This window comes from Leptidea sinapis, chromosome 24 (assembly GCF_905404315.1).
Source record: "Leptidea sinapis chromosome 24, ilLepSina1.1, whole genome shotgun sequence".
In the NCBI taxonomy this organism is placed as follows: Eukaryota; Metazoa; Arthropoda; class Insecta; order Lepidoptera; family Pieridae; genus Leptidea; species Leptidea sinapis.
The window spans coordinates 11,747,470-11,759,544 of NC_066288.1; the positions used below are offsets into that span (position 1 = coordinate 11,747,470).

Consider the following 12,075-nt stretch of genomic DNA (forward strand, 5'->3'; position numbering starts at 1 on the left):
TTTGGTTGCATGAATTTTATTACGAGTAGGTACGATTTAAATAGTTCAATCGATTATATAGTATCAAGAATAATAGTGAAAAGAGTGGTTTAACCAACATTCAATTAAAATAAATATATTTGACGATCTTTTGATATCAAATTAGAAATATTTACTCCAACCGAAAATTCTGAAAATAAGATTTCAAAGATATTGAAACACACAACATGAGATTACAACATTTATTCTTAACAATTATAAATCATCTATTCAAACACACGCTTAAGTTGCTACAATTACGCAAATCTCTTATTTTCAATAAGAAATAAAATCATATTTGAATAATTTCAGCATATTAGGTAGGTACATACTAACACATGACAAATGTATGATAAGTTATACAACCTATCTATACAGTAATGTAGTGTAGCCTAATAAATATTATATAAGTTTACAATAATTTGGACTAGTAACATTGTCGGTTAATATTATCGTCTCTAAATTGTGCGATACTAATGAAACGAAAGCTTATGCGTCGCTTAGGGCTGCCACACCGGGAAGTACTTTACCTGAAAACAAGGATGTCACATGAGAAAAGTATAATTAGAATAAATCTTTATTTAATTTTTTTTTTTTATCTTTATCTTTATTTTATTATTGCTTTAAGGGTAAATGTATACCTACACTATTATAATAAAGATACATTTATAATAATAGATACATTTTTTTTATATTTTTATTTATACATTTTTAACTTATTATTAATACTATCAAATTCTAACTCTCAGATAATTTATAAGTCCAGATACTGTGACAGCTGTGAATACGTCGAAAAAATACCGGCGAACACTGACTACCAGTGACAAACGTATTACGAGTATAAGTAATAAACCTGGCCTGTTTTCATAACAGCAAGAGGCTCATTTAGACGTATAAATTATCTTAGTTCAAACTGTATGGGGCAAGTGAGTTAATTTATAAAATGGGCAAGTTTTTAGTAACCATGGAAACGAATGAATGAAGCTATGCGGAATATTGTCTGCATTGGTTTAAAACTTTCGAATTTAATTGCTTTCGAAGTTAAAATTGAACAAAAGTGGCATTTACAAAATGAAATTTAAAGGTATACGTAGTTGTATTTCAGACCAAAACACCGATTTGTACGGCTATATTGATACTATTTTAAGATTGCTAGCATGCTACTAATATAATAACAAATGGATATCTAATGAAATTAACGTTAAAAAATATCCTCATAATAAGAGAGGTTAAAGTATGAATTTGCCGTTTTATTATAATAGGTATTTTAAATTAAAATACTAGAACATTCATGGTTTGAGAATTTGGGTGACACTTTTTTAACATGGTACCTCTTAAAAAATGTGCAACATTCTATTATCGACTTTCAGTCGTTTTTTTTATTCAGCTTGGACAATAACGATGGATACTTCGTAAATTCGAGTGATTTTTGAATACGAGTTCCGACGCAGAACTTACGAGGCAGAAACAGCTCGCAATATCAATGTTGCGTTTGGAGAGGGGACTGCTAATGAACGCACCGTGCGAGTTTGGTTTAAACGCTTTCGTGATGAAAACTTTGGTCTGAAGAACGCACCACGTGGAAGACCACCCACACATGTGAATAACAATGAATTGAAAGAAATGGTGGAAGCCGATCCGAGCCAAAGTACCCAGGAATTACGTTGCCTTACCAACAATATTGACTCATTTGCGTCATATCAATAAAATAAAAAAAAAAACATGAAAAATGGGTGCCTGTTGATTTGACTGATCTACAGAAAGTTATTACTCCATGATAACGCGAGACCTCATACAGCACGACAAACCGATTTAAGTCTGTGTGTATGAGCTGTGTTTGAAGCGAATGAGCTAATAATAGTCTAGTCAAAAACTGCATTTTAGGTCAAAATTTTTCGCATTCTCCGAAAATTATGATTGAGGTGTCATTCGATTCCGAATGGCATATGCTTAGTTCACCGAAGGCTTCTCTCAAGTGAAAAAAGGGGGTTTGATTTTTCGCCAATATCGCAAAAACTATTCAAGATAAGTAATTCAAATTTGAAGATTCAAAAAGAGCAGGAAATATCCTTAAAAAACGTCCCAACTCCAGGAACTGTAGGGCCTATATTTATAATTCTCCCAGAGTGATGAAAATACACCCGAAAACGGGTACTCCGGCTTGCGCGAGCCACGCTCCTTTCGGAACTGAATAAATATTATTAAAACTATAAACATGATGGCGAAAAGATTTTGTACTAAAAGCACTTGTTGACTAGACTTTGAACGCACAATGCGTGTTTTGCCTAATCGTGTCCGTAGAGGAAACAGACTTGAAGAATAAACCACGAGGAAGACCATCCACTAAGGAATTTAATGCGACGCTAGAAGCCGATACGCATCAAACTTAGGAATTAGCGACATGGTTGCCAATTGCACCAAATCGGTAGAATAAATAAGCCTAAAAATTGATGTCCTATGATTGAACAGAACTGTTACAGAGCTTTTTCTTTTCTTGTCTAGCCTCCTACCGCAAAGGCATAAATAGACCTTCCTGTTAGATTATTTTACACACTGCGCTTCCCCGGGGATAAAAGAATAGGGATAGGGCTCTTTTGCACCAGGATGCCGGCTAGATTATGGGTACCACAACGGCGCCTTTTCCGTGAAGCAATAATGTGTTTAGCTCTGAAGGGCGCCGTAGCTAGTGAAATTACTGGGCAAATGAGACTTCTTATCAAGGTGACGGAGGCAATTGTAGTGCCGCTCAGAATTTTTGGGTTTTCCAAGAATCCTGCGTTTTAACGGCAGGGCGTATCAATTATCATCTCTTAAACGTCCTGCTCGTCTCGTCCCCTATTGTAATAAAAAAATACAAAAATACACTATAATTTTTCAGTACAAAACGTCAATTTCGTTCTCTAACCTCATATATAATATATTTACATAGCTTACCTTCCAAGAGCTCAAGAGAGGCGCCACCACCAGTAGACACATGGCTTACTTTGTCTTCGGTGCCCCACTTGGCGCAACACGTCGCTGTATCACCACCACCTTCATATGAAAATAAAAAAATATTACTAAATAAAAAAAAATAAGAACTCAGTTCAAACCATTTACGATTCACAAATTTGTTTTCTATGTAATACATACCAATTACGGAATCATTGGAGGGTTATCACATAACATTATACTTATCATACATTTGAAAAACATCAATGTGTTACTTGATGTTGAAAACATTTAACAAATAAATGTCGGCTAAGTGTTTTGCCTGGGACTAGATTATGATTATTTTATAGCGATAGAAATGACTGTACAATATTGTACATTATTATTGAAAAGAACGCAAAAAAAAACAATGCTGGAAGAGTTTCTTGAGCCGCTTCTTCTCTCTCAGAGCGCCATTTGTTTCCAAAGCGGTAGTAGTATATAGTATATTAGAAATGACATCAAAAATAATTCTAAAGGAATCAATTTTGCGAAAATAAATGCTTTTTAGTTTGCGTTGTTTGCTAAGTTTGCAAGTCATAGACATTCAAAAATATCCTATAGCTGTCAAAACTGTCCACGTTTATGAACGAAATAAAAATTCTTATATTTCAATATTTGTTTTAAGATAATGACAGTCTCAGCTCTTGCGCGTTCAAGTTTGTCAAACGTCCAAACTTCAGCGGTCAGCATCCAATCGCGTTTATGCTATAAATGCATTTAGTTTGTGTTAGTGAAATTATAATTTAACTTGGTTCCAACTGTTTTACTTAAATGGTGAAATCAGCCCTAAATAAATAATTACCGATAATAGTGACTGTGCCATTGTTGGTTGCTTTTACAACAGCGTCCATCAGAGCACGGGTTCCTCCCGCGAACTTCTCAAACTCGAACACGCCTGCTGGTCTGTAAACAATATGTTCTTATTCATAATGACTTATCGGAGATTTTAATCGTCGTTAATAAACGCTTGCTAAATAATGGTACTACCTTTATTTATAGCATATAAGAGCTAAAACAATCATTATCTCTATGATAAAGTTGAAATGACTTATAGAAGCTAGGACCCTTCTATAAATAATACTATTTTAGTTGTAATCAAACAAAAAAAAATTAACGAATATCGAGGGAGGTGAAAGTGATTTTCATACCAAAACCAGGTAAAAGTGACTACTCCAATGTTAGATCATTCAGACCCATTAGCCTTACCTCCTTCATCTTGAAAACTCTGGGAAGGCTATGCGAGAGAGAACTGAGGGACAAATTCCTTTGAAATATACCCTAAGACCCTAATCAACATGCGTATAGTCAAGGGAAAACCACTGAATCTGCACTGCAAGCTGTAGTAATAGTTATAGAAGCTGCACTTCCAGAAAAGATCTTTCGTCTAGAAACCTTCATAGCAATGAAGGTGCCTTTGACAGGACAAAATTCACTAAAATAACGGATGCCCTACAACGCCATGGAGTATGTACAACACTTAACACATGGATTGATAACACGCTGAAAAGCAGAGTCATGTTACTTGCTGAAGGTGAGTCACAAAAAGCGATTGTTGCTAAAGGTTGCCCCCAAGGAGGTGTAATCTCGCCTCTTTTGTGGAACCTCGTTGTAAACGATCTGATTACCACCCTATACCAAATCAACCAAAACCTATACTATACTGTAGGTTACGCAGATGATATAACCATTTTAATATGCGGAAAGTTTGCTAATACAGTATGCGAAGTGACAAATGCAGCATTGAACATAGTAGAAATATGGTGTAGAAACAACAACTTACCAGTTAATCCAACAAAAACGGAACTGATAATGTTTACAGAGTTCTGGGAAACTACAAATTACCAATACTGTTTAATCTCCTCCAACTAACAAACGAGGTAAAGTATCTAGGAGTATTACTGGACAGTAAGCTGAATTGGAACGCCCATATAGAGGCGAAAATAAAAACGGCTACTTTATCTTTCTGGCAACGCCGTAGAATAGTAGCAAAGTCATGGGGTCTCGGATGGACAGGATGTATGCGAACTACACCTACTGCAGCTTTAGAAGCCATGCTGAATCTTCCAGCGCTACACCTATTCATAAAACAAGAGGCAGCCTCTTCTGCGGTAAGGTTAAAAACACAAAAGCTGTGGAAGACCAATAAATCTGCTTGTTCAGAGGTTCTAAATGAGGTGATTATAAAAGAACCACTGCTGTTGGCAGTAAGTGACAGGTTCCCAAAGCAATTTATTTTTGACAAGAAATATAAAATACAGCTGCGTGAAGAACCGAAAGAGTGTCATAATGGAAAGGAGCTCTGGATCTTCACTGACGGCTCGAAAACAAGGTCTGGAACGAGATACGGAGTGTTTTCGGAAGATCTAAACATAATCATAGCTGCAACACTTGGAGCTCATAATTCTGTCTTCAAGCGGAATGCATGGACATCATCGAAGCCGCTACGGCGACTTTGACACGTAAGGTAAAGGATTACTCCATCCGGATCCTTACGGATAACAAATACAAACTACAGGCCCTACAAAGCAATATTATCATCTCAAAGCTTATATACAACTGTTACTATTCCCTGAAGGAAGTATGTGATAACAATCGCGTAACTTTGCAATGGATCAAGGGTCATAGTGGCTCCAGAGGTAATGATGCTGCTGACGAATTAGGAAGGAGGGGCTCAGAGATGACAGCCATTGGACCGGAACCAATAGTCCCTCTCCCCTCTGGTTGGCCTGCATCAGTCATAAGGCAGCACACCAAGGAGCTACACAATAAATACTAGACGGAGATGAGTGGATGCAGACAGACGAAAGAGGCTCTACCATGCACAGATCAGAGGCTTTCTCGCAAGCTGGTGAAACTCACACGATCAAGATTACATAAGATAACTCATGTAATAGCACGTCACGGCCCCTTTAACAAGCATCTGTTTAATATCACTGAAAGTCCCCTGTGCAGGGCTTGTATGGAGACAGAAGTGACGGCCACACACCTCATCCTGGAGCGCCGTAGTGTGGCCACATACCGGGCCAAACATCTGGGGTCACCGAGGACTCTCCCCGAAGTCATGGGTGACATCAGAGGTTTGAGTAACTTCCTTGAGCAGTTGGGATGGCAAGATTAGCAACCCAACCCTATGACGCAAAATAGGCGCATAGCAGACGTCGAGTTGCGGAAAGTAGCCCGTGAATACCTATAGTTGTAATTAAGATAGATGCAACCAACTCACCCATTCCACACAATCACTTTAGCCCTGGCAATGGGTTCCTCAAATAATTCTCTGGACTTGGGACCAACGTCAAGACCCATCCAGCCATCTGGAATTCCTGAATCAACATCAGCTGTACCGGCCTGAAGCAATATTAGTATTTTAAATATGAATATAATAATAATAATTAATCATTTATTTTCAGGCATTACCCATAGATATAAAAACAATCTTAACTTAAATTACATAACACTGTTGAGTTTAATTTGATATTAATTAAATTACAGATAAAATTACAGTATATAGTATTTTAAATACATTTATAACAGGGAAGATCAGATTTATCAGATAACAACACATATCAAAATAATAACATTATTAATGGAAATTATACATAACCAGTATTTCTGAGTATGTCAGGCTTGAAAAGAAGAGATAGAATAAGAAACATTGTTCTTTGTACAAAATCGAATCAACTGGAAATAATAGATCAACAGAAATGGAAGTGGGTAGCACATGATGCGAGACTAGAAAGGAAAATGGAGCCAGGCAGTGACGGAATGGTATCCAAAGGATGGCAAGCGAAATCGAGGTAGTCACAGCGGGTCCGAACTGAAGGAGAGTCACATGATACTGGAAACAAGGGAAAATTTTAGAGGCCTATGCCAAGAGTCACGGGGAAATTATAGATGTAGGTATTGTAAATTTGGTTTTGAATTATTACCACCTTAACATAATAGACCAGTGCTGAAGCCTTTGAAAATCATAAATGGTGATAAAAAAATAGTAGAGGAAACTTATTGGAAAAGGAAGAGAATATAATATTTAATATTGCAATTTAGAGAAAAAAAAAAAGAGGTTTTGTGAAAAAAGTGTGAAAACAACAATTGTAGATCTTTTTATTACCTACAACTTTGCGTTTTAACTTTTTTCCATAGGACTTGTCGTTGCGGGAAATAGAGATAAACGATTTTTTACCCTAAAACACCCCGGTTTTCCACTTCCAGACTTCAGATCGGCCGTAATTTATTTTTCCTTTCATTATTGTTATATTCTCTTTCTATATAATAATTAGAACCTAAACCAATATGAGTTCTTGTAATATCACTTATTATTGTAAGATTTATACTAAATAATAAAAACTTCCATGGGACATTATATACTTTATTTGACTTAAACTGCTTTACTCAAGGTTTTTTAGAGTCGTTACTAGTTACGGACCATTCGGACGTCCTTCATCAGGGTGATTGTAGTGAGAACGCAGTGATGTTTAAAAAACTATATATATAGAAAGTTCTTTAAGACAAATAAAGAATAGCAAATTACCTGAGCATTCTCATCGAACTTATCAGCAGTGACAAAGTCTACAGGTAAGTGTACTTTCACATTGTTCTTAGCCGCCTTCTCTAACAACTTTCCAACAATTTTAGCTCCCTCAGCATCATACAAAGAGTTGCCAATCTGAAACCAATTATTTTAGTCAGTTAAATTTTAAGACAATGAATTTAGGAATTGAGGAGCATTCACAACATAGCAAGAATAAGGTGAAAACCAGTTGGAGCCTTCTTTGCACAGGATGCTGGCTAGATTCCACAATGGCTGGGTACCACAATGGCAAATTTTTCTGACGTCAAACAGTAATGTGTAAGCATTTTTGTGTTATGGTTTGAAGGGTGCCATAGCTAGTGAAATTGACTGGTGACGAGCTCAATTGTAGCGCTGCTTAGAATATTGGGGATTTTTCAAGAATTCATTGTAATTCATTTTTCAATTGTAATCCGCAGGGTATATCAATTACCATCAGCTAAACATCCTGCTCATCTTGTCCCTCAGTCTCATAAAAAAACTTGGTAATATAAAATATTCACTTACAGGCATTCCTTTTGTTTCCTTTAAAAAGGTGTAAGCCATTCCACCACCAATAATCATCTCATTCACTTTATCGAGTAAGTTCTCAATCAATAAAATTTTGTCAGCCACTTTAGCCCCTCCCAAAATTGCTAGGAAAGGTCTGGAATTCAATTGGAAAATAAATTTAGTGTAAACTATATGTACATACATACACAATACACAAGATTGTAATAACAACAGCTTGAATCATTCAAAGTATGTTTATTAATCAATGTAAAATAAAAACAATTTTTCTTTGTTTTTTTTTTATAAGAGTAAACAAGCATGAGTGCAGGGGCAATCCAAAACCAAAGGCCAAGTAAGAGAACACCAAAACACACAAAAACCAATGAATGTTTCGGGATACAAACTATATTTGTAGGTAGTTATGGATTTTCTGGATACCATTGCCATTATTTCCCAATTTATCTTTGCATACATTTTTTATTTTTGCATTAAGATTGAGTAACAGTATGGAGTGGCTACATGTGGCCAGATTTTGCTAATTAATTCATGATATTTTCTCTTCAATAAGAGGGTAGTTATAAAAATATATATATCTCGGAGATTAATATGGATCAAAAATCGGGCATCACGGTGTTGGTATCCTCCATGTTGTTTTAAGTCGATCAGTTCGCACAAACGGCGCGGGCGCTAGCTTGAAGACGAATGCGACTTCTCAATGAGCGCTCTACTGATGGACAATAATAACTAAATTCAATCATGTCACCGACAGTGACGTACACAGTGACAACTTCAAACAAACTTTGAAAGATGACGTTTGCCATCAGTTCAGCCCAATACACAGAGTAGAATATAATCATACAGGCCATATTACTTTTATATTCTAATTCTCCGACATATATATTATCCTTATTATTTTTCTTTCTGCATAAATATAATGGTATAATATAAAACAAATAATGCTATGCAAGTTATATCTATTAAGATAACATAATTTAGTTATATTACCTCTCAGGTTCATGCAATGCTTTGGCAAAGTACTGCAATTCCTTCTTCAACAAGAAACCACTTGCTCTTTGGTCAAATCCATCACCCATCATTGAGCTATGAGCTCTGTGTGCAGTACCTTTAGAATATATTAATTTAAAAACAAATTCACACAAATAATAATCCTATTTCAAGTATAAATCACTCTTTTAAAAAAAAAACAGTATATATTATTGTAAGCGTGTTTAACCTAGGGCTCACCACACTAATCTTAATATATATAAATTATGTGACTCCTAAACTTATGAACGGATTTTAATGGGAATTACTTCATAGAGTGCAGTTTAATCTAACTTGAGAGATAGGATAGTTTTTATTTCGATTTGGGACCCATAATTATTTTATTTTCAATATTTGTTTTGTATAGACATATTTTTTGTGAGAGGATTTATTTACGCATGGTTTGACAGTTCTGCTGTGAAATAATTTCATTATAACAACAAGGAGAATATGTTACGAATAATTCTTGATGTTTTGAATATTATTGGCACATTCCTATAAAACAGTATTTTTTTTATTTTCTACAGAACAATGTCTGTCGGGTCAGCTAGTATAATATATAATATAATATTGACACAATTTCACACAAATTATTATCTTGCCCCAAACTAGGCATAGCCTGTACTATGGATACAAGACAACAATATATTTAATACAATTTACTTACTTTAACATACACTAGCTGACCCGGCAAACGTTGTTTTGCCATATAAAGTATAATTCACGCGATAGTTTTATAAGTAATAAAATATTGCCTATATTATAGCCTGTACATCATTTTGTTCTATTGTCAATAGTTTTTGCAGTGCACGCAAAAATAGGTTTTCGATTTTACACCTTGTGTTACAAAATAGCAATTTTACTACGGATCCCTAATTTTGAAAAAAAAACATAGCCTATAGCCTTCCTCGATAAATGGACTACCCAACACTGAAAGAATCATTCAAATCGGACCAGTAGTACCAGAGATTAGCACGTTCGTTCAAACAAACAAACACTGCAGCTTTATAATATTAGTATAGATAAATACATATAATCAACAATCATTAATCAATACATTCATGACTCAGAAACAAACATCTATATTCATACTTATAAATGTATGCACCTACACAAATATACATACATAACAATTATAATATAAAAAGGCATACAAAGCATTTATTTTCTCAAAATTGATTCCTTTAGAATTCTTTTTGATGTCATTTCTTATACTACTAGATACTACTACCGCTTCAGAAACAAATGGCGCTCTGAGAGAGAAGAAACGGCGCAAGAAACTCTCCCAGCATTCTTTTTTTTTGCGCTCTTTTTGATAAAAATATACAATATTGTACAGTCGCTATAAAATAATCACAATCTAGTCCTAGGCCGGCCGATCATTTAGATATTCAGCAGTGGAGTAATAGGATTTTCGACAGAGCCATTTTTTTATAAAATATATAATTTGCAACTAGGTTATCTGTAAGACTAAAAACTTAAAATATTACAAGTTACCACAGAAAAGTATTTAGATCTTTCGAATCTTAAATTACAATCATGATTCATTTATTTAATACTGAAAAAGTACTCTTGGCACCCTTAAACTGAAACACAATAATGTTTGCACAATACTGTTTCACCTTTTGCACGGCTGAAAAAGGAGCTGCTGTGGTACCCACCTAACTGTCAAAACATTGGAGTTAGTGAATGTAGCTATTTGTTTTTAAAAATTATAATGTTAGATTTAGTTCTTAACATACCAAATGCATCATTGATATAAATATCTCCTAACTTCCTTAGGCTGGCTCTGAATGCCTTCACCTTTTCGGGATCTGCTTTAACTTTAGCGCCACTTGCGTCTACACCTTTGCCTTCTTCTTCAATATGATAACGCAGATTTTCTAATAATATGATAGAGCCCATTGATGGATCTGCACAGACAGCCTCAACTTCAGCACCTACACAGTCTGGAAGGAACTGTACATCTCTGCAAAAATTAAACATCATATAATTAAATATTATAGGTAAGTAAGTCTGCAACACATTTAGGTGTTCATAATAATATTTAATGTAATCATCAAATTCATTTCTTATAGTGTCTATTTATATTACTTTACAAGGTAACAAAAGGATTATTTATTAAAAATAATTCATATTTCAAATAATAATTCATGCTAATATGTAAATGAAAGTAGACCTGTTTAAAAGCTTTTTTAACTCTTCAGCAACGGGTTTAAGAGTGTATTTTGGATTCGCCTGTCCATCTGGCCGTCCAAGATGGGACATGAGGACGACCGACTTAGCACCCTTTTCCAAGGCATACTTGACTGAATCCAATGCAGCAACGATGCGTTGGTTGTTTGTAATGACTCCATCTTTTAAGGGAACATTAAAATCCACTCTGAAATTTATATAAATTATTAAAATATATAATAACACTTTTGGCGATTATACAATATTCATAGCAAACTTATTTATTATTTACCTCATTAGAACACGTTTCCCACTTAAGTTAATAGCATCAATACTTAGCTTGTTAAGAGCCATTTCTGTAAAAAATTTCAATAAATTTGTATTTTACTGTATTTAATATTGTAAATAATGCGGCTTTTTATCGAAAATCCAAACTGTATGAACTATGAAATATGAATTTGACCTTGAAGAATTGGAATGTCAAAAGGGTCAAAGCAGTGCTGCCCTAAATTTAAATTCGTGCTGCCAACTTTAAACAACATAATATTAACCATGAAACATTAAAAATGTAAAATATTTATTGAAACCATTTTATAAATTTATGTGCGTTGTCACGATTTTGAGATAATTTCTGAAATTCAAGATTTGATTACAACCTCGTAACAACATATATTTAAAGATTAAAATGATAATTTATATGAGGCGGCGTCTTCAGCAATTCCGAAAACATTATAAGTAATCACTTATACCGAGCATAGGCTCATTACCTCAACCTATAATAATTACTTTTCCTAGACATAGGTCTC

General features: G+C 34.7%; 1 protein-coding gene across 1 annotated transcript; it reads right to left on the reverse strand.

The window, feature by feature from the left end:
• Nucleotides 1–207: 207 nt before the first annotated feature.
• Nucleotides 208–11,732, reverse strand: LOC126971847 (phosphoglycerate kinase). Its single transcript, XM_050818352.1, has 10 exons — nucleotides 11,562–11,732; nucleotides 11,274–11,477; nucleotides 10,837–11,063; nucleotides 9,056–9,173; nucleotides 8,066–8,204; nucleotides 7,520–7,654; nucleotides 6,215–6,336; nucleotides 3,794–3,894; nucleotides 2,953–3,051; nucleotides 208–548 (listed from the first exon to the last, which is right to left on the reverse strand). Exons 1-10 carry the CDS (start codon nucleotides 11,621–11,623, stop codon nucleotides 508–510), a joined length of 1,248 nt encoding a protein of 415 aa, XP_050674309.1. The 5' UTR covers nucleotides 11,624–11,732; the 3' UTR covers nucleotides 208–507.
• Nucleotides 11,733–12,075: the final 343 nt, after the last annotated feature.